Here is a 24,198-nt window from a genome sequence, read left to right on the forward strand (position 1 = left end):
CTGTCTCCTTGAATGAAGGCTGAAGAATTCATGGCTCTGTCCTCCATCAAGGCTTATCTGGACACTATGCCAGTGAGAAGCTTCCTGGGCTGTGGGGAAGAACTCAGAGATGTCCCACAGCCAGGCAGCCAGGCGGGAAATGAAGAGCACAACGTCACAGCTAGAGGAGGTGACAGTCCCACTGTCCTCAGCCCAGGTCAGACCTCACGTGGGGATTTATGTTCAGATTTGACCCTGCATTTTATGAAAGACACTGATAACCCAGAGAGGGTTCCAAAAAAAGGGCACCTAGGACGACTTAAGGGTCTCTAGTTGCTATAATCTAGGAATCAGTTAAAGAAACCAGAGATATTTTGCATATAAAAGAGTAGAGTTAGGGGTAATAACTTGTCTTCAAGCATGGGAAGAGCAGTCCCACTGAAGAATTATAGAACTGGTACTGTTTGGCCAAACCCAGACTACTAAGACAACTGGCAAAAGACCCAAAAAGGAACTGAAGCTTGATCTGAGAGAAACTCGCCAACAAGGAGTGGGCGAGCAGGTAGGGAAGCCAGTCTCCCATCTCTGGCAGTCTTCACACAGAGGCTGCCAGAGCAGCTCTTGGTTACAGGGCAGACAGGACTCTTGTCTCATGGCCCTGGGGTGCTGGTGCTCTCCAGCTGAGACTCTGACCTCTCTGGGCCTCAGTCTGCTAACCTGAGATGTGAAAGGGGAGCCACATTTTACTTCTATGGGCTGTACTTTTGTTTTCTTCTACCAATGACTCTGGAAAAGCTGACCCAGACATTATAATCTCTATCCACTCACAGCCAGGGCAGGGCCTTCGCCCTTCGTGGCCGATCTTAGTGCCTATGGTCCTGACTCAACTTCATCAGACTCCTTTCACCATTTCCTACGATGAATTACCATCTCAAAAACATCACACACGAGCTGGACTCGATGTTTTCTGAGGTCTTTCAACTCACGACAAGATTCATGTTACTCTCCTGAACACCTTCCTACTAGCACAGGCACAAAGTCCACATTCTTCTGTTTGGCTTTCAAGACCTTCTATAATCTCACCCAATTCATTCAATCAGTGAGTCAATTTACAGGACTTTATTAAGCTCCTGCTTTGTGCCAGGCACTGTGTTCATTGGGCGCTGAAGATAACAAAAGAATCATAGAACAGTGCCTGCCCTCACTATGCTTAGACTCTGTACTTATGCAACCCTGTGTCCAATTCTCCCCAAGAATGAAACGGCTGCTCTAGTCACACTTGTCTTCTTGTTTTATAATTATGCTTCTATTCACTGCCACTTTCCCTACCTTTCCATATTTTTATTCTTCATCCTCCACCTCTCCTTCAAAAAAACAAAAATTTCTATCCATCCCTCTCTCTCAATTCTAATCCTTCCTTCAAGGCCACAGTCAAATCAGACTTTCTCCACATGTCTTCTTCTGCACCTAATTCAGCACACACCCACTTCTACCTTCTCTAAATTACCATTACATCCTGTTGCCACAGAATTTAGCACATGATTATTCCCTTACTGTTTCTGTTTCACGGACTGGATCTCTATCACTTCAAATGGGTAAAATACTCTCAAAGTAACATCATCTATTTTTCCAAAGAAATCTTAATCTTAAATGAAAAGCCAATAAACGCAAGAGGCTTAGCAGTCAAAATGATCTTCCCAAAGAACAAGTCTTATCATAACACACACACACACACACACACACACACACACACACACTCTTAAATCAACTATAGTGGCTCCCTATTACTCCAGGATCCAATTTAAAATGTGGTCCCTCCCCACCTTTCTAGTCTTCTCACTCCTCATCCGTGTGACCTAGTGACACTGACCTCCTGGCTATTCCTCAATCAAGGTACTCTTACATTCTCTCTCCCTCCTGGCTTCCTTCCAGTCCTACCATAGGCAAAACACTCTTCTCACTGCCCCTGAAAATGAAGTTCTTCCCTATTCTATCTCCAATTCCCCCTGTCTACAACTGGCCTGTACAAAGTCGCTGGCACATTCTCTCCCCAGCAGGACTGAGCTCCTTGAGAACAGTCTTCTGATTTTCATTGAATCTCCAGTACTCAGCACAGTGTCTGGCACACAGCAGGCACTTTACAAATGCTAGCTAAATAACAAGTGTTTGACAAACATTCTATCACTGGAGCTACGGAAACAGCTCCGAGAGGCAGGTGCTCTAGCTTGCACTATAACCATCTGACAGATGAGGAAACTGAAGTCTAGAGAGTTTCAAAGACCAGGCCACAGTCACCCAGTTAGGTTCAGAAGGAGGAAATTAACCCAGGTCTTTCAGACTCCAAGTCTAGCACCTGACTCTATCCACTATGCCACATTACCATTCCTCACAGATTTTTCACTGGGACCTGTGATTCTATTGATTCAGGGACTTTCAAGAGAGGAGCTGTCACCTGTCAATGCAGACTGACCACTCTCTAATGGTCAAAGACTTGCCCAAGATCACACATCTGGTTTATGTCACAAGTAGGAATCAAACCTAAGCCAACCTGACTGGTAGAACTGGTTCTTTACCAACTACTCCAGGCCACCGCTCTTCCTAACAGGGGGCATAATCACAAAGACATACATTAGCATGCTCCATCCTCAAAAATGTGGAAAGCAGGATGGGGGCATGCTAAGTCTCAGGGGGTGGGAGACACTCATGAGAACAAATTCCAGTCTCAAGTGAAAAGTTTAAGCACAAGCAGAACAGTCACAAAATGCAGAGCAAGTGTTCAAAAAAATCACATTGTGGAAGCCAAGAGAACAGTGGCCTTTGAGGAATAAATAGTCAACAGTGTTTACTAGGGGGAAAAAAGCCTTAAAGTTTCCTAACGATGCAAATTAAGAAAAGAATACTGAGTTGGACCAGGAAAAGAACAGGTGACCTTGGAGAGTAAGGATTCAATGAAGGGGAAAGGCCAGCGGCCAGAGAAGTACAGAGAAGCCAATCACGCGGTCTGTTGCTGTTCTTGGGCATCAGAGTAGCTCCACACTGACAAATCCCCCCGACATCCTCTGCCTCGGTCCCCACCCCACCGGCCCCCCCCAGACGTCACCTGCTAACAGCACTCACCTCATGATGGATTCGCTGGTAAACTCTCTGTTCATTATCTAACACTACAAACGACTCAGAGGGTGCTGCATCACCACTGAAAATGAAGCTCAAGTCCCCTCGTTGGCACTTCATGTCAGTAAAGTCTATGAGAGTTGTGTCAAGCCTGTGGAAAACAGCTCAATTAAATAAATGCTGGAAGATACTCGATGCACATAATTCCTAACAAAACAGCTGTATTAAAATCTAAAATTACCGCATTTCACAATCAAATTCCTAAGACAAATTCATAATATTTTAAAGAACACAACTTGACTTTAGCCTTCCACATCATATAAATGACTCCTTTAAGATTTATTGTTTGTGACATTATTAATGTTGCTATCAATGGTGTTCATTCATTCAACATTTACTGAAAGGTTGGTATGTGTAAAGCATTGTGCTAATGCTTTAGAGGACGTAAAGATGGGTAAGAAATTTGTCCTACTGATTTATTTCATCAACACTGGCAAATAAAATGTAAATTGGGTTATAGTTAATTTATAATTTCCCTTCTTGGGCCTTTCTAGTCATGGGATTTCCTCCTAGTTCAAAATATTTTTTACTTCTATTTGACACCAAAATAGATTTTTAAATTCTTTCATGGAGTCATTTTGTCAACAATTAAATTGTAAAGATTTCCCTTTAAAAGTTATTAAAAACCAACTCAAGTTCTTCCCAAAGCCCCTATCTCTCATCATGCCTCATCATATGCAATGGTAAGGTCCATATTGTTCCCATTCCCTGCCCCAATGGGATGTAAGCCCCTAGAGAACAAGAATGGGGCCTTTTCGAAACTCTGAATCCCAACACTTACAAGTCCAGTGCCTTGAAAACAGTTCTTGCTTTACATAAATTCACATTATGCAAATGTAACTTTACATAAAGAATTCTGAAACGCATAAGAAGATGTAACAGAAACATGGATGAAGAGAGCTTAGGAAAAAAAATATGTCCACAGTTCATTCCCATCTTTCATGGATCTGACAAAGATAAAATGCTGGAAGAAGTGAGTAACAAGACTGTAAAATGAGTACAAGAACTGTAGATAGATGTGAATGAGAATGACCTGGAGGTGCTGACTGAGCTGCTAGCAGCAAAGACTACAGAAGAGAGGGCAGCTCCAGAACCTGAGGTCAAACCAAACTGGTTTATGAGGAGAAACAGCCGACAGAAGCATTTCATCGTCTAAGTGAATGGTTTTTGGTGTTGAAAAAAGGGCTCCAAATAGTTCAAGATTTCCCAAAGTTCAAAGACTAGCTGAGGGAGGAAGGAGAGGCATGGTCCAAATAACTCTCCTAGCATCAGTAAAAGAAGGTGCCCAGCCAATTCCCAGTGGTGAAAGCCAGGGTCTTCAGAATTCTGTTTATTCTCATTTTATGACTTGCATGAAGATCCTGTTTTAGGTGTGCCTCTGTTAGCTTACACTAAGTGAAGCAGGTGGGGAGGGGGAAATCCACATTATGTAAAAATCACTTTACATGAGGTCTGAGGAACTTAGCCACGCAAAGCAAGAACTGTGTCTGATGGCCCAATGTTTCTTGAATGAATATTGTTCCAAGACAGCAAACAGCTGGCATTCACCAAGTACCGTAAGGTTCACAGAATGTTTCACGTAAATTATATCTCATTTGACCCTCACAACACCCCTATGAGGTAATGTGCTATATATTATCCCTATTTTGTACATGAAGACATCGAGGCAGAGGACAGTTAAGTGACTTGCCCAAGGCCCCACAGTCAGCATGTGTCTGAGCCCAAAGTGCCAACCGCAGACTTCTCAATGCCAAGTCCAACACTCAATCCTGTGCACTCCATTCCATGTGGCCTAAGACTGATGGTCTCTCTTCTATGCCATTCAAAAGAGCAATGTTTTTTTTTTAAAAGACGATCTCCTTCCTCAAGCTATCAGAAGTTGGAACTGAATGTAATTCCTTTTAAACAAGAAACAAAATCAGGGACAAAATCATTCTAAAACACAAGAAATTAATCATCTATTACCCTTAAAAGGCATTATTTCCAAAGGATTCTTAAACTACAACATATTTCTAGTTTATAAACTTTATGAAATGAATGATTCTATCTTATTAAACACTGAGGTAATTTTTTAAAGCTTTCGTTCAATTTATAAAGAACAGCCATCCTACTTCTGCATTTTTGAGACAAGAAAACAATCACTTTAACAATTCAGTTTAAATTATATTACAATACTCTAAATGCTAAAACCTAAAAATTTTTTCAGTAAAATAACCCTCTACTACATTCTACAACATATTCCCAGAAGTTACCTACAATGCCTATCCAATTGTTTTAAAACTAAATCCTTACCAGAAAGGAAAATAAAAGTAAACTTTGGGTCAAGCAAAGCACTCAGAAACACGGCAAAGTTTTCCACACTTCAGTAACAAAAGCAAATCATCTTACCTGATATTGATACCTTGTTTGTATATTTTACATGCATCAGAAGGCAGAATTCGGGAAAGTAAAGGCACTGTATTTGCAACAGAAAAGATTAAAAAATTAATGCGCTGAGAAACCTACTAAACAATTACGCAAGTATAAAACAGCAATGCTAAAATTTCACTAATTCTATGAAAGTATTATAATTATTGTTAAAAAAGATAATTTCTAAGGCTAATTTGCTTTAAGGTTAGAAACAGGACCCAACAAAGCAACATTCTCAAGCAATTTTAGAAAGCTGTTATTTAATCTATGATCAGGGGAGGTATGATGTCTGAGTAACTCATAGGATGTCTCTATCTGTAAGAAATCTGAGCTCTGAGCTCCAACTTGAGACCACCATGAGCCAGTCCCAGGTCAAGGCCAGGTTTGTAAGGGAGGTGAGGAAGAGTGTAAGGAAAGGGGGTAAGAGAAGCTTCCAAAGAAGAGAAGAAGAGTAGAAGGAGGAGGAAGGAGTTCCTACAGCCAACAAAGAGTAGAGGATGTGTTCAGGACAAGAGCTGCCTGTCATGTTACTGATGGGACGAGGGTCCAAGAGCCAGGAGATACTTGCAATTCCTCCAGCTAACTAACTCTTTTTGAACAGGCTTGAAAAGAGGCCACAGTCTATACCACGTCAGAGAACACAGCAGGTTCTATGGGTGCACCAGCAAGATTCAGGCCCATATTGTAAGCCTGGGGAGTGAAACCTTCACTGTGTCCTGGGAACACTTCTGACAGTCTGGGAAAGCCTTTGGACCCCTTCTCACAATGAGTGGTGTTGAAAGAAATGGTAAATTTCAATTACAGGTTGGTGAAATTAAAGACAATTTTTTTCCTTCATTAACATTCAGAGACTCACCCTAAACCCTATCCCCAGACTTCCTTAGACCATTAAGGGTTAAGAATCCCTTTTATAGGCTACAGTTATGCTCTGGCAAATATGATTTCAATTGTGGTCTATCTAAATTCAGATAAAGAGTTGTTTATATGGAATTCTACACAGAGAAAGGGGAACAAAGTAAATGCCTGAGGTTGTGATTAAATTTTTGTGTTATATGCAGCACCTTCTACAGGTGTTTCACAAAAATCTAATACATGACATTTAGTTAGAAAGAAATGATAGGCCATCCAAATGTTTAGGCGGACAAGATAATGCGGGGTACTCCTCTGTGGAGATTTTTATTCATGGGGCTCTTCTTGCACGTTTCTAGACATCCTGTAGTGCTTGGCCATTGGGGTCAATACTGACTGGGTCATTCTAGGCATCTCAAAGCTAAACATTTCCAACATAAAAACAAAAGTTGCTCTTATCTGTGTAGATAAAATTCCTCTCTTCTCCAAAAGCAGGGGGCCAGAAATGTAGTAACTGTATGCCTCCCTATCTATATAGTAGGTCTATATAGCTGCTCTGCCTTCCTTCTTCCTGCCTCACCTCCTCTTTCTCTGTGTCTTTGGTGCTATGTGAAGCAAAGGAAAACTCAGAGATGTTATCATTAAATTCCATGACAGCTTCATATTAAATTTACTGACATTACTAGAAAAACAATGTTGCAAAAAAAATTCTAACATCTGCCCTTTGAATACTATCTGGTCAAGCTTCAATTCTCAACAAACAGAAATTCAACAATGTGCTAGTTTCAAGTAAAAATAAGCTTCGTAGAGAAGCTTAACATTTGAATAACTATCAGTTTAATTTCACCAAGAATTTAGTAGTAGATGGAAAAATATTGTATTTTTCCAATAGCGCATTTAAATCATTAGTGCCCAATGCACCTAGCATAAAATTTCAGCTACATAGGCAGTAAGAATAAATTTCTCTGGTAAAGAAAAAACTTACAGCTACAGAGATTTTTTAATGCTTTGGTTCACGAAGCTCAATTTGATATTAACTTTAGGCACCACAGCCCAAGCAGAAAGAACAACAGACTTGAGTCAGAACCACTGGGCTCAATTCTGGTCCCCCATTTCATTAACCAGGGTACCTTGGTAAGTCACTTAATCATCTTAACCTGTTTCTTCATCTGTAAAATGGGAATGGTCATTTCTGACCTGCTCACCTCCCACGGTCATCCCAGATGTATGAAAAAAGTATTCTCAAAGCTGAGATATACAATACAAATGAAAGCACAAAGAAAGAAAAAGGGCAAAAAGGGTAGGCAACAGTAACTAAAGATTTTAGAATACAGAATTATCGGGATTAAAATGTGGTGATCTCAAAGAATTACACAGCTGGTACTGTTTTTGTTGAAAAAGGAATCTGAGAAGGGCTGGGTAAAAAGAGACAAAGAAGAATCAGGGAGATGACTCACAGGAAAGACAAAAACAATCATCTGGCAGTGAGAGTCACCTTTTTAAACAGTCCTTAGAAGTCAAAGCACAATGCTCTGCGATCTCACACAACTGAGAAGTGATGGCCTAAAACTTCAGGTTACTGACAACTTGGCCAAGTGATCATTATGCAGACAGAGAGCTCAGACAGCTCACGTGAACCAAGTCTCAGCCCTTTAGAGAAGCCCACATCTGGCCGAGAGGCAAAGAGAAGATGAAGCAAAAAGGAAAATCTTGCTACTGATGAAGACCGAGGGCTTTAAACAAATGCCCCCATCAAGGGCCACGAAATGATCTAAGCAGAGAACTCAACTCAAGCAAATAAGACTTCACAAGTATAACTGATACTTGTAGGGGGTTGACTAATGATTCTTAATATCAAGGAAAAATATATCTTATTCAATACAAACAGGTTACAAATGAAGACATCTATTAAGCACCTACTAGGTGCAACACATGGTACTAAGCACCGGGGATAGAAACAGCAAGTGAAGACCATCCCTGCCCTCGTGGAGCTCCCATTCTAATGGGGGAGACAACATAGATGAGAGGTTTCAGCTGTAAGCCAGGTGGAAAAGGAGGAAATAAGCGTTTGTCTTCTATTATGTGCCAGGCACTGTATTGAGTACTTTACAATTATTATCACATCTGATCCTCTACAACCCTTCGAAGAAGGTGCTATCATTACCCCCATTTTACAGAAGAAAATGAGGCAATCAGAGGTGAAGTGACCTGCCTAGGGTCACACAGCTAGGAGGTGCCTGAGGCCAGATTTGAATTCAGGTCTTCTGGTCTCCAGGACGAATACTCTGTGCCCCTTTGTGCCCTAGTGGATGGAAAGGTCCCATTGTCTTTAGAAGGTAGTGGTAAAGCAGATGCTTGTGCCTCTTCTTACAAGTCATTTCCACTGGTAACATCCTGTCACTTTCTGGACAGAGACAAAGACTTTCCCTTTTGGGTGTTGGCTGCTGTGTCCAGAACCCCTCCATGGGGTTCCCCACCTGCATCTCCACAAGGGCTCTTTTGGGGGACGGTGGCTGAGAGTGCTGGGTTGGAAGCCTGGCCAGTCCCTGAGCTACTGGATTCAGGGCCCTGGGCCACCTCCATCAGGGTCTGAGGGGACATGGTGGTCCTGACAATGGAGTTATGACTGCCTCCTGTCTCTCCCTCAGTGTGAGATTACAATCTTGGTAATTTCACAGCATTCATTAAGTACAAGAACTCTGCCTCCAAAGAAGTATAAGAAGACATCTCTTCTGCTCTACTCCCTTGCAAAGGTAGGGAGGTCCGTGACAGTGGAATACGGCACATCAGATTTTTTTTAATGTTTGATTAGTTTTGCTGAATTTTTTCTCCTCTTCTAGTTTTTTTTAATTATTTACTATAAAGTTTGTTTCTCTGGGAAAGAATGAAGACTATGGGGGAAATCTCGGTAATGTAGTAACAAAAGATCTCAATAAAAAACCTGTTAAAATTTGTGGGGAAAAAAAAGATTACGTAAAGTGATCATCACAGATTTAGAACTGGAAAGGGCTCAAGGTCATCTAGTCAAGTCTTTCCATTTTAAAACCGAAGCAACGGGGGCAGCTAGGTGGCGCAATGGACAGAGCACCGGCCCTGGAGTCAGGAGGACCTGAGTTCAAATCCGGCCTCAGATACATAATACTTCTTAGCTGTGTGACTCTGGGCAAGTCACTTAACCCTAATTGCCTCACTAAAAAAATAAAAATAAAAATGTGAAGCAATGGAGGTCCTGAGAAGCAAGTGACATGCCCACGGTCCTGAAAGTAATCAGTGATGACATCCTCAGTTCACGGAAGCTTCCCCTTCCGCTGGCATTTGTGCCAGCTTAGAAGGGGGCTGTTGCCCTTAATTAGCCATTTCCTCTCTCTCCAGCTGCCGGTGATCTTCTCCCATCACAATATTGTCTGTTTCATCCTTTTTCATAACCCAAAGGCCTTCAGGATCTTCACGTGACATGCAGTGCTACTCTCCATTATTTGCTGGCGTCGGGGAAGCCGGGTTCAAGTCACAGCAGCTTTTCCACTTTCTTCATGAGAAAGCAAGGGAGGAGAGGTAACCCCAGTCCATGGGCTTCACTGACAGCCTCACGATGATGAGAGAAAATGAGAAGGGAATTCAGCACATGATTGGGGGAGGGGAGAGTTCAGCTGAGGCAAACTTAGGGAAGATTAGACAAGGGAGGCTGAAGGAAGATCAAAGGGAAGGCAAACAAAACTGCACCCCAAGACAGAGAGGCAAAACTGGTCGCCCTCCGAAGTGACTTTGTTCAGCTTTACTAAAGGAGAGAGACCTTCAAACAGGGAAGCAAAAACGGCACAGAGGGAATTCAAGCCCAAGACAGTCCAAAGCAGGCTCAGACTCAATGTGTGTCTAATCCAGAAAATGAGCACAAAGACAAAGTCACAGTCAGTGATGTATGGAAAATCACAAAGCATGGCAGAGATGATGGCTGCCCACAGACAGACAAATGTCTGGATTTCTCATAAGAAGAAGGTTGTTTCTTCAAAGTGGAGGCCGGTGACATTGACTCTGATTCATGAATGAAAGCATGGTCCACTGCCTACTTTTACTAGACTTAACACCAAAATGACAGAAAAGGAGGCCGCTGCCTCCATAGTCCCTTAGATTCTGACTTCACCCAAGTCCATGAGGTCCCCTTAGGGCTCAAACGGAAGGAGAACCCATCACTTCCAGCTGGGCCTTGTAACAAGGACTAAGGAAACAATGGATAAAGAGAGGAGAACTCAGAGTTCTCTACCAAAATTGCTTTTTTTGTTGTTGTTGCTAGATGAGGAGATTCAAAGAAGAAAAAAGGTCAGATGGGAATGGAGAGAAGCCTGGGACAAAGTGCAGATATAGATGCAGTTGAGTTATACAGCGAGGGTAATGATTTACTGCACCCCCATTTCATTCCAATCAGTATTAATAAGTTCAGTGTGATTCCACAGAAGTAATGATTTTAGCAATCAGGAGGGATATACTCATCTAGTAATATACATTTAGTTGGTCGACTTAGCTAATATTAGTATAAGCATTAATTACATATATTAAATACATATTTTTCACATATCATAAATAGGGATAAATAGATAAGATAGATTCTTTCTTATAACAGACCTCAAACTTTAAACTATGAGCCACAAGTTCAATGTTCACTAACCTGTTATAAAGTGTACTAGCCTACCCACAAGAATGTTGGCCTAGAGGACTGCCACCCTTATGGGTGATGAGGGCACAACCAACCCAGTGTGGGTGAGATGTCTTGACATGATATGCAAAGTCCTCCCACTTATTTTTGTATCTCTGGACCACCCGCTTGCCAAGCACAAGGAGGGGCCCATCTTATCACTCAGCTTTGCCCATGCTGTGACAACCTGTATGCTGACATATCATTTCTGGCCCTGATCTATCAAACAAGAAGACTTTGTGTTTTACTTTGCTTCTTCTGAAGGTCTGGGGATCAAGCCCTACACGAGTAAGGCCCTGGGGAAAGGGAGCTTCTCCAATCGTGAGGAAGACTGGAGGTCCCATTCACAGCCTTAATAAGTGGTCACTGACTCGGAGCTCTACCTCAGTGGTTCTTGCAGACTGGACAAGCTGGATCCTACCATACAAGGTGTTACTGTCCACCGTGAAATTCTATGATCCTTCATCCTTTGGGTTAAGGTGAAGAAATGTGGGCCAGATGTTAATAAGGCATAATCAAAACTGGCTAAAGAAGGTTTCTAATGCTGCAAGGCTCTTTACTTGGGCCTTCTCTTTTTCAAAATCCATGACTGAGATGAAGGAATGTCAGCTGCCTCATTTTACAGATGAGAAAATTGAGGCTTCCAGGGAAGCGACTTGCCCAAGGTCAACCTCCAGGAAGTAGCAGGAGAGGCAAGGCTTGACATTCAAGTCTTATATTCAGACTGCACTAAAAAAGCACCTACGCAGAAGACAAAGGGGGAAGCGAGGCTGGTGTGTGAATCCAATGAAGCAGAGTTCTGGATCTGGGTGAACCGCAACTTCATTATGATGTTTCAAAGGGATGACAAGGCAACTGAAGAGCTCCCGGGAATCGAGGGCTCACTGAGAGAAGTGCTGGAGGAAGAGCGCTTACAGTGCCCCTCTACTGTCCCCAGGCAGCTTGCTCAAAGGGCTCAGTACAGTTCAAGGCATAATACATCTCAATCGGGGGAGAAAAAAGATGACAGAAAAATATTTATTCTCTCTCCCCCTCTCCAACACATTAAAGCTGTACCTTGTACTTCTAACCATGAGAATCTTACAGCAGCACAAGTTTATTTATATATACATATATATACACATACATTTATATACATATATAAATAATTTTTGGAAAAACTTGTGATACTGTAAGGTTCTATGATTGAGTTTCCTTTGGTTCTGAATAGCCCTTAAGGTTTTACATATCTGGGTAGGACCACAGTAAAAGACTGGCATACCTATCTACAAAGAGATCAGATTCAACATATAGAAGGCAGATGCTAAATCTCAAGTATTTCTGTATACCACTATCAATCATATTTACCTTTGCAATTATTTTGTGGTCAACAGCAAGATGTTTTCACATCTTAAAATTCACAAGATCACATTATATTCATAAAACATCACAAATACTCAATACTGTCCATTCAAGAATGCGTCTGCCAACACATTAAAGTACATCCTGTAATTTAGGACTTCATAGGTTAGGAAAAAGAAAATTAAAACTCAGGAACATAATTTTTTTCAAGTTAAACAGATCATTTATTAAGACAGAGTAATGAGTTTTATTATGCTATACCCATATATTATATGTGAAAAATGTTTCATGATTAAAAATAAGGCAGAGTACATACTATATATGCCCCTTAATCACTGAATTTGTTATACAATTACCACAGAGAAGTATTCATTCTGTTTACTCTTTAGAATGATGAACTACAAAGTGATGAAAAACTACACAGGACAGTAATTCTTATCAATGAGATCAGACTACTTTAATATAAAGGTGTAGTCCGAATTTTGTTTCATCTTCTTTAAAATGAGAAGTGACTAATCTTGCTATTGCAAAATTACAAATAGAGAACACCTTATAAACATGAAGGTCTTTTAGAACTCCATTAGACAGTCTATTAATAAACTGAACATGAGACAGAAAGGAAATCAGTAATAAAGGAAACAAAACATGAATGGTCAGAGGATGAAAAAATGTAGATATTGTCAAATCATGTTAACCAAGTTCTTTTTCACATTCCAACAACTCAAACATACTTTAAACTCTCATAAATAATATAATGCAAGAAATCCTTTGTTATCTCTCCCAACAATTTAAAAACTTTCGCCTTGCACTGGTAAAATCATTAGAATTTCTCTGTTCAGAGTTTTTCTCAAATCATTTGTAATGGAGTAGAGAGCAACTCAATTTTCAAAGAATAATGGAACTGATTATTCAAGTTGGATAATTAAGTACACCTGTAAGGCTTCAAAAACCATTCACATGCAAAATTTATTATGATGGAACTTACTCAATAAAATTCATGCAAGTGATATTTGTTACGCTGATAAATTCTTTGAAAATCACGTGTGCACTTGCAAGTCTGCATATGTAACCACTTTAAAAGTAAAATATAGCATACTTCTTACCCCAGCTTTGAAAATCCCAGTGAAGCTCTAGATAAAAGTCACCTAGCTGAGAAATGAAATATTAATAGTTACTAAAGATACATCATTTAACAGATCTTAAAATTGTTTAACATTATCCTTTTAAAAAACTAATTTTTTCAATTGGAGAGGAATGAATTGTAAAATCAGAACTAACCTCAAATATTTAGGGCTTAAAAACAAAACTTGGTCAGCTGCAAAATTTACAAAGCAATAGAATATTTTCTTTCATATATTCGTACAATAAGATGTTACGAAACATTTTAAACTAAATATGAAAAAGAACTGAAATAGACAAATGGAGCTTTTCTTATTGATGTTAATTTTTCACCAATATTACCAGCTTACAACAATGATGCAAACCAAAACCAAAAAGAAACAAAAACCAAAAACTCTGAAATTTTCTTAAGTCTATGAATGATCATTAAAGGAAATCATATGCAAAATATTCCACAGTAATAAAAAGGAGGAAAATCAAAATGTTAAATTCTGATTCATAAATTACACTTTGGGAAGGACACCGACAATCTGAAGAGAGTTCCAAGGAAGCTACCAGAAAGACAGTGAGCGACCTGGGATGACAACATGTGACTGAGGTTGTTTAACCTGGCTGGAGGGACAAGTCTCAAGTATGTGAAGGAGGGCCCAAGTTAGAACAGAACTGGGCACAGCGGGGGTTGACCAGAGGCAGAAGCAAGCAGAGCCTGCCTCCCCCTGGAGCCTCCGAGCAACAGCTGAGGTTGTTCAGAACACTGGAGAGGCCTTCTTTTGGGCTGTGGCAGATGAGAAGGCCTCTGAAGACCTTCCACAGGGTGCGCCCATGAGGTTCTCTCTGTAGAAGTTAAAAGTCTGATTTTTAGATTCTCTTCAGTGTTAATAAATATGTGCTATTAATAACCTTCAGCTAAAATTTTCACTGAAATAAGTTTTCACTTAATGGAAAGACAGGATTCATTCAAAGAATGTCTACTAATGATCCAATGTCTATGGCCCACATCAAATGCCTAACATCAAAAACAAGATCCTTTGAATTACATGTAATAAAAGCCATTCGCTGGAAGGGGCACGGAATATGTTGTCAGGAAAACCTTGGGTTCAATTCATGCTCCAGCACTTGCAGAGCCCTTAATCTGGAGCCATAACTCCTGGGGCCAATCCCAGATCTACCATTTATGAAGTGTGTGTATTTGGCTGGATCTCTGGGTCAGCATCTGTAAAAGGATGGGGCTGAACTAAGTGATCGTTAAGGCACTAAATCTAAATCCAACAGGAAAAAAAAAGGCAGGATGATTCAGTAAGCTATCAGGGTTCATGGAACAGCTGTGTCTTTTTCCATGTTTGTACAAATCAATGTCATCTAAACTATCTTAAAATATAATTTCCCTCAAACAGTGAAAACCAGGGTTTAATTTATATAGCACTTGACCAAACATGTCATGGATACACAATAAAATAAACAATGCTGTTTACAAAGCACAGTATTTAGGAAAGAATGAAAATAAAAATACATCTCTTACTTTGTTACTTTTGAAATAACCTTTTTCCACCTGAAAAAATACTGATGTCAGGCAGTCAATAAGCATTTATTATATATTTACTATGTGACAGGAACTATGGACCAAAATAGGATGGCGAGGAAGACACAGAGAGGAGGATTCACTTTCCCAAGGATCAATAATTCTGTTGGCAGTTTAAGCCTGAGAGATGTTAACACGATGCTACACCTTCTTAAAAGAGGGCACATCATATCTATTAGGCAGGTAAGGGTCACCTGGGAAATTCCTCAAATTGGTCTACGAACACGTAACAGTAAACAATTTCTTGAGCTACCATTATGTAATTTATATCAATGTTGGAGTTTTTATGCTTTTCTACAAGCAGAATATGTCTAATACTTTTCATTTGCATTGATGGGGAGCTAAGTAGTGTAGAGGACAGAGCACTAGGCTTGGAATCAGAAAGATTCATCTTCCTGAGTTCAAATCCAGCATCAGACACTTTCTAGCTATGTGACCCTGGGCAAGTCACTTCACCCTGTTTGCCTCAGTTTCCTCATCTGTAAAATGAGCTGGAGAAGGAAATTGTAAACCACTGCAGTATCTTTGCCAGAAAACCCCAAATGGGGACATGGAGTCAGACACAAGTGAAATGACTGAATAACAACAAAGATTTGAACAGATCCCCTTATCCACTCCTCCTATCCACGGCTCTTGTGACGTCAGGAAAGCCCACAGATTACATGAGGTTCCCTCTGTTTCCACAACGGTAAGGAATAGGAAGGTTCAGAGAGAAGGGAAATGGCTAACTTTCCAGAGAAGAACTAGGTTAGCCAACTCTTCCCTGAGAACCAACACATAAATGCCATGTTCCTGAAGAACACCATAACTAAAAATGAATAAATTTAAATTAAGAACAACAACAGTATAAGAACCTAGATAGTACTACTGTGAAGAGAGGGATGTAAAGAAGTCTTCCTTCACTGTACTGGGAGAAGGAGAATGGGGTAAATTATCTCATATGAAACAGACAAGAAAAGGCTCTTATGGTGGAGGGGAAGTGGGGGGAGGTGAAGGGGAATGAGGGAATCTTATTCTCATCGGATTTGGCTTAAGGAGGGAATAACATACACAGTCAATTGGGTGTGGAAATCTGTCTTACCCTATGGAAAATAGGGGGGAGGGGACAAGAGAGCAGGGGGATGACAGAGGGGAGGGCAGATTGGGAAAGGGGGTAATCAGAAGCAAACACTTCTGAGGAGGGACAGGGTCAAAAGAGAGAACAGAATACATGGTGGGCAGGATAGGATGAAGGGAAATATACTTAGCTTTTCATAACAGGACTACTATGGAAGTGTTTTGCATGACTACACATGTATAACCTGTATCGAGTTGCTTGCCTTCTCAATGAGGGGGAGTGGGGAGGGAGGGAGAGAGAAAATCTGGAACTCAAAATTTTAAAAAACAAAAGTTAAAAAAAATTGTTTTCATGTGCAACTGGGAAATAAGATATACAGGAAATCGAGCATAGAAATCTATCCTGCCCTACAGGAAAACTGAAGGAGAAGGGGTAAGAGGAAAGGGGGGGGGGAGTAGAAGAATTCAAAGAAACAGAGCCCTTCACATGAGGAACATTCCATGATAGTCTCTATGCAGATGAATGCAATCAGTGTCAAAACCACTTGGGGAGGAGAGATAGAAGGGGGGCAGATTAGGAGAAGAGGGTCTCAGAACGCACACCATCTTGGGGTGGGGGGAGGGACAAGATGGGGAGAAAATTTGGAACTCAAAAACTTGTGGAAGTGAATGCTGAAAACGAAAAATAAGTTAATTAATTAAAAAAACCTATCTGAAAAAAAAAAGTCTTCCGAAGTCACAGCTTTGCTAAGACCTCAATTCTTCTTTTCCATTACCATCCCCTTAACTCAAGCTACTCCCTCAAGCCTTTTAATTTGCTTTCCTAGACCCTAAAGCCATCCTGGGACGTTGTCACCAAGTTAATTTTGTCACATCCTTAATCACAACATCCTAGAAGGTTCTAAACTCTTCAAAATGAGGTCCCAAACGAGCTTTCTTGTCCCACTACTCCTCTTTATGAAATCTCCACTTCAGCTAGTCAGGTCTGCCTGTCACTTTCCCAAGATTTCTCACCTTCACTCAGGTTGTACCCTCTTCTTTCCTTCCTGAAACTGACAGCTCTCCAAACCCTCAAACCTTGTTGCCCCTTCCATAACACTTACCTTGCTCAGCCCACTACACAGTGATTTTTCCTGTCTCTGATCTCAAACAGCCCTTTCTTTGTACTTTAACTAACACAGAGAACAGTATATGCCTGTGTCTATCTGCTTTGCAAAACCAAAGCCTACTGAGGGCAGGGTCCATAGCAACCAACACTCCTGTACAGTAAACAGGAACTGGTGAGTGTTACACACAAGGAGATTATAAATGCGCTGCCTGGGAAAGTGATCAAATTCTGGCCTGACACTGTAAGAGGCATCACAAAGAGCCACATTTGATCCTCACTGACGGGATAAGAATAACAAAAACCTTAAAGACAGTTGGTGATAGAAAAGGAAAGGAATTAAAAATGAATATTAAAAATTGTTTTACACATAACTGGGGAAAAACAAAATACTAACTAAAAATCCACCAAAAAAAAAGGAAAAGAAAAGAAAGGACACACAGTCCAATGTGCAACTAGATTTTGAAAAAGTAAACTTCAAACAGTTCAGAGGAAAGACAGGATACCACGGACCAAGCACACAAGGGATAAGAGATGCTTAAGAATAAAGCTCTGAGGATAAAAAGGGAAATAAATCCACCGAAGAAGAAACAAGGAATTTTTCTGAAGAGACTGACAGAGATGCACAGGGAATTTATCAGCCCGCTTAGAGTTTAAAAAGAAACATACATAAAATGTAAGCAAAGTCAAGTAAGGCATGATGTCTCTAAGAACGTGATCTGTCCTGTAAAAAATAACGGGGTCAGGAATGCTAAAGCTCAGCATGGACTGAGGCCAGGGAGGGAAGCCAAGTACAATAAAAAGGGGGTTATGATGGGAGAAAAAGGAGGCACAAAGACCTTGAGGAGGGTGTATGATGGTAAATGGGAGGGAGAGCAGGCTGGCCGCCTCCTCTTATTCTGTTGTTTTCTCTGCCAAAGACAGAAATCTTTGAATGAAAAATGACTGGAGTGTACCCTAAGTGGAGAAATAAGTCCAAGAACACCAAGCTGTCTCAGGTGAAGGGAACTCGCAGGACCAAGTGACTTACATCCTTGGATCCTCAAAGAACTAGCAGAGAATGCTGAGCCACAGTCAGAGGCCCCTATTTAAAAGCAAATACATAAGAGAACAGAGAGTGCAAACCACAGGCTGGTGATCTTGACTTCCAGTTCCAGAAAAACCTAGACCAAAAATTAAAGAGATGTCTGGCTAACACCTAGAAAGGAAGTCATTAGACAGCTCTTTCTAGAACATGTCATGCTGCTCTAACCTCATTTCCAGAGGCAGGAAATGCTGCAGAGAAAATGGGGAGGATCCAATTAGATAACATAATCAGACAGACTCAAAGTTGGATGGGCAGATTCAAAAAACAGTTGCTGCTGGTTCAATATCAAGGTTGCAGGAGGACTTCAATGGAATACTCCAGGATCTGTTCTTGGCCCAGTGCTATTTTTTATATATATATTTTATCAATGACTTGGATAGAAGGACAGAAGGCATAACTCACAAAATACGCAAATGACACTAAGCTGGGAGATACAGATAACACACTGGATGACAGAATTAGTATCTAGAACAATGTCAAAAGGCTGAAGGATTGGACTGAATCCAGTAATATACAATTTAAAAGAGAAAAATATAAAGGGTTATATTTGGACACCAAAAAAATCGACTTCAACAGTACACAATTCAGGGAAGTGTGGTTAGACAACAGTTATGCTGAAAAAAGATCTGAGTGGTTTGGTGGCCTATGAATGAGTTTCCAGTTGGGAGCCAACAGTGTGATCTTGCACTCAAAAAACGAATGTACTATGGGGCTCTACGAAAGGGACGCACAACTTCCAGGAACACCAAATTGACTGTTTCACTGAGCTCTGCACTGGACGGTGGGCCATTGACTCCTACTCAAGTCATCTGGGGCTAAACAACAAGGGTGTGTTACAAAGAGGAGAATTCAGACCTTCAGAAACAAGCTGTTCAAAAGGGGAATGGGATAGCCTCCAAGGAGGTCTTTAAAGTGAGGATGGACTGCCCCTGCCCAGGTGTATGAGAGTGAGAAGCCCTTTCTTGGACAGCTGGTCAAGGCAGCTGCAGAGGCCCATCTAACTCTCACGTCTGTGATTCCCTATTTAACAGGATCAGGATTCCCTTTCAGAAAGGGCAGAAACACAGAGCCTTTCCATATAAAGCAATGAAAGCAGGCAGTAAGAAGACAAGATTCAAGAAATCAAAATTTTAAAAAATTATTCAAATGCATATGAAAAAACTTCTATGTAAAATCTACACAAACACATACCGAAGTATGTAAAGGACATGAGTATACTGCTAGGCCACTACTGGGAACTTACGGCTGGAAACTGGCTCCACCAATGCAAGTGTCCACCCACATATGCCTTACTCAGGAAGTCCTGGAAAGATGTGAGATCCCCCCCTCCCGCGAGCTGACTTGCCCGGGGTCACAGAGTTATTCACATCAGAGGCTGATGAATAACTTCCCAACTCCAAGCCCAATATGCGTCCACTACGCCTTGCTGCCCCTCCATACAAGTAATTACCTTTAAAAACACAGACAGCTGAAGGGGTGTTGTGAATGCCCCTTTCCAATCCATATAGTTGGTAGCTCCATAAATAAGAAAAACCCATTTTAATCTACTGCTAAAATCACAGCAAAGACCAACACTGTAGAGCACAGCTGTCAGACATGCACTGCCCAGCAGTGGGCCACACTCTCCAGTGAAAATATAACTGGGAAACAGTTATTAAAATAAATAAAAATACAACAGGACAGAGACAATAATGTTAAAATGTGGCTTTCTAAGTCAGTCAATGGCCACAGGGAACCTCATATACAATTCAGTGGCTCTCTGGTTCTCCTAAGTTTGTCAGCACTGCTCCAGAATCTCCAGCCCAGAGGGGCCTGATTATACCTCTTAGTTTAGCCTAGAGTAGTTCATATAGTATTTGGGACTCCCAAATAGAAAACTTTACAATTCTGTCCTATGATTTCACACGATACAATTAACAACAACAAAGAGTAAAGAAGCTGATATGAAAAGGTAATACAGATCAGAGAATTGAGAATACAAAATGTATTAATTTAATTTTCAAAATGCCCAATGGCATTATTTGGAGAAATTGTTTATGAAATTTATGATAATCAATATTAAAAGCAAAATATCCTATGTAATAACCTAATTATGTTATACCATAAAAGCAGCAGCCAAAGCATACCTTAGTGAATCATCAGCGCTGCATCTTATCAATCTACTAACTTAAGTAAATAGAAAAGTTTTAAACATTCTTAATATCTGAGACAGAATAATTTTATACAGCAGGTTATTATGAAGCTCACTGAATCACTGCTTGCATATTCGTCCTTTATAACTCATTACTGACTTTTAAAACTATTTATTCTCACACTTCAGAAAACAAAAAAATCTCTAGAAGACCATAAGTTGACTACATTTGAAGTATGACATTCTACTAGACCTAAGAAAAAGTAACCTAAAAAAATTAATTGTTAACTACATAACTAATCAAGGAATCATTTTGATCTAATCTAAACATCCAAATAATAAAGTGTAGTAAATGCAATAAAATAACAAGAATTCAATTGTCATTATTTGAGTAAGCCTATAAACATTCATGAAATACTATAAACATATCACCCATCAAAGTCATAATCCAATGCCTCAATGGTGGTATGAAGGCAACCCAAGGTTCTAGAACCCTGGGGTTCTAGAGAAACAAGTAAGAGTCTTACGCTGTCTGCAGATCAGCCTAGCTAACTGGGGAGGGGCCCACAGCTAGATCAGCAGGATGGCAATGAACTTTGTAACAGCAGGAACTCTCCAACAACACACATGAAATTACAGAATTTGTAAGGGCAAGACTGTACTTTCATTAACAAAACTATAGGTCCTTAAAGTAGACGACCCAAGATTCTTCCTTCCCAGAATGGCTTCCCTGCTATCCTGTCCCTGGAGCCTCCAACACGATTTCTCAGAGATGAGAAAGGACCCAAGATCAACGTCTTTGCTGTGATGAGCTGACCTCTCTGCCCTGCCTCCTCTCAGAAACAGAAAGGCCCCACGAGTGGCAGGGGAGCCAGGAGCATGTGCCACTCCCCTTCCCTGGCGACCCACCCCAATTCTGGGCTGTCACAGGAGCTGGACTCAGGGGCTTCTGAGGAGGGGGGAGTAATGGCAGTCCCAGCAGCCTCACTGTAGACTCCCCACTGAGCGGCCTCAGACGGTGGCACTGGCCAAAGGAAAGCTCTTCCAAGGTGGCACTTTACCATTTCTCATCTTCCTCCTCCCCTGTCTCAGGAGACAGAAAACTAAGACTAGTAAGAGCAACACTTCCACATTTATAACGCAGACTCTTCTTTATCTGACAGGACCTTACGCCGACTGAAAATCAATCCGTGCTAACAGTGACTGTGAAGAGCCTTCACTGTGATCCAATACTCACGCAGCTAATATCTGGGAAGAAAAAGAGAAGCAAACAGCAGCTCACCTCTTTCAGGGCTTTTAATAATCGAGGTCTCTTTTCTTCAACACTTTCCCTGGACTGCTGCTTAAGCTTCCTTAAAAGTGCTGTAACTAAATTTGAAGGAAAAAAAAGTTAATTAAAAAGTTCTCATTTATTTTCACTTGACTTTAAAAAAATTGCTGCCAACAGGAAATGCTGCCCTTCTGACATCACTGAACATAAGCACAAGTGGAGATTTCACAAACTCCGAAACACTAAGAAAGACTGCCAGAATTCATGACTGCTACCCCCCCCCCAAGTCACGAATCACCTCCTTTCAGGCCTCTCCCTAACCCAAGACCTCCTGGTTAATTTGCTGACAGCTGGGGAGCACCAACATCCTGTTGGAGAAGACAGGTAACCTGGGATCAATTTACTTAATCAACCTTAAGCTAAAGGACAGTCAGCTCCTCATTTATTACAGAAGGGTAATGTCCAATAACATAAAAAGAAAGAGGAAAAAAAATTGACAATCCAACCTCAAAGTAGCAATGTAATTAAAGCTGTAAAGAAAACAAAACAGGAACCTTCTGAATACCTCTCTAAGGGAATCTTCTCAATTCTAGAGATCTGGAAGCCACCTGCAGCATTGGGTCCTTTTCTCCAAATGCCAATAACTTCCCATATCTAAAACCTTCCACCGCAGGTATATGCCAAAGCAGAGAAGCTGGAGAATATCCAGATTGTCCAGGCCTTACGTTAACTTCATTTGTCCTCCTGGGCCACCATGATCACTGTTCACATCCACAAAGTTCTACTTTAGTCTTGGCCCATAGGCTCCCCAAGTTACCAAAAACCCCACCAGTGAGGTGGCAAAGATGAAAAGTCTAAAGAAGCTAACTAAAACAAGATGGGCTTACAAAGTTCTGTTTGAAACAGACTGAGCTTGAGTGCCTGTCTTGAGTGATGTCCAGATGGAGAAGTCCATCAGGTGGCCGGAGATAAAAAGAAGAGCTGGGTATGCAGAACAGGGGGCTTAAGAGCATAGACTAAATGATGAATCCGTAGGAACTGACAAGATCACCAACAGTGAGTAGAGAGCGATGAAGGGACAGAGCTCTTGGCACAAACGTGGTCAGGGGACACAAATGCATCTGGATGCTACCAAGGAGACTAAAAAGGATCCACAGACAGGCAGAAAGGGAGCCTGGAGAGAGCAGGAAGGAACAGGAATGGTGTCAAACACCCCACAGGCTCCAGGACAAGTAGATTTTCTCTAGCAAGGCCTCAGCAAGGCACAAGCAGTAGGAGACTCCAGGCCAGGCAAAGCACCTGGTTCGCTTGGCTCCCCTGCCTAACGTCAGGGTCAGGGCACTGAGAAGAGGGTAGAGGCAGGGGCCTGAGCACAGAAAGGAATAGGAGACAGGGATGGGCTAGAAGAGGTCTGGAGCACTAACTGGAGAATGGCTAAGCAACTGAACAGAGGAAAATGTACTCCATAAAAAAAAGGGGATAACGAGGAATTCAGAGAAACACAGAAATACGAGGACAAAATGACGCAGGGCGTAACGAGTAAGATCTAGAGAAGAGTTTACAAGATGACCCCACACTAACAATGTGAAGGGAAACAAGGCCAAAAGTCCTCAGAGCGCGGATCCAAGGTGTGGCCAATCATGACGATGAAACAGCTCCCCCCACCTCGTGGCAGAGAAGGGATGGATTCACAAGAGGGACAGAGGGACAGACAGGAGAAAACAAAATGAAAGGGGGGTAAGAGGGAGGAAGGAGAAAAGGAGGCAAAAGGTAGGCAGGCAGGAAAGAAAGCAACAAGCACTTAAAAAGTGCCTCCTATGTGCCAAGTACCATGCTAAGCACTTTGCAAACATGACCTCATATGATCCTCAAAATAACCCTGGGAAGTAGGTGTTATTTTTTATCTTTACTTTACAGATGAGGAAACTGAGGTAGAGAGCGGTGAAATGACTCACCCAGGGCCACCGAGCTACTAAGTGTCTGAAGCCAAATATGAAGATAGGTCTTCCTGACTCCTGACCAGGTGCTCTAGTCACTGCGCTGCCCAGCTGCCTCTGAGAATGAAACAGGCATTTCCAGACCTGGCCAATGGGAAGAGTTGTCATATCTATTAGAGAGGAGGGCTTCTATTGAGAGAGAGGCGGGTTAGTAGGCAGTGACAGACATGAAAAAAAGATCATCAATAACACATTTTTTGAAACGCACAGAAGAAAAAAAAAGTGCCCAAGAGGATACAAATGGAGCGATTTTGTTACTACCAGTTAAAAGTTTTATTTCTTGTTTAAAAAATTTATGTGAGAAGTTCAGCTTGTCACATAATACTCTCTGTATCTTGAGATGTCTGTATTTGTTGATGATTTCATGTTCACATCAAAGAAACGAAATTAAAAAAAAAAAAGAATCCACTGAGGAAGA

At 41.2% G+C, this 24,198-nt stretch overlaps 1 protein-coding gene across 1 annotated transcript in view; it reads right to left on the reverse strand.

Annotated features, from left to right (window-relative positions):
- The window catches only part of ANKRD13C (ankyrin repeat domain 13C), a 73,312-nt gene that overhangs the window by 19,672 nt on the left and 29,442 nt on the right, over nt 1-24,198 (reverse strand). Inside the window, 4 exon segments of the mRNA XM_020992992.2 lie at nt 3,097-3,241; nt 5,539-5,605; nt 13,540-13,585; nt 21,796-21,881. Of these exon segments, the coding sequence (XP_020848651.2) occupies nt 3,097-3,241; nt 5,539-5,605; nt 13,540-13,585; nt 21,796-21,881 (344 nt within the window).

This window comes from Phascolarctos cinereus, unplaced genomic scaffold, assembly GCF_003287225.1.
Source record: "Phascolarctos cinereus isolate Bilbo 61053 unplaced genomic scaffold, phaCin_HiC Scaffold_5;HRSCAF=322, whole genome shotgun sequence".
NCBI classification, from domain to species: Eukaryota; Metazoa; Chordata; class Mammalia; order Diprotodontia; family Phascolarctidae; genus Phascolarctos; species Phascolarctos cinereus.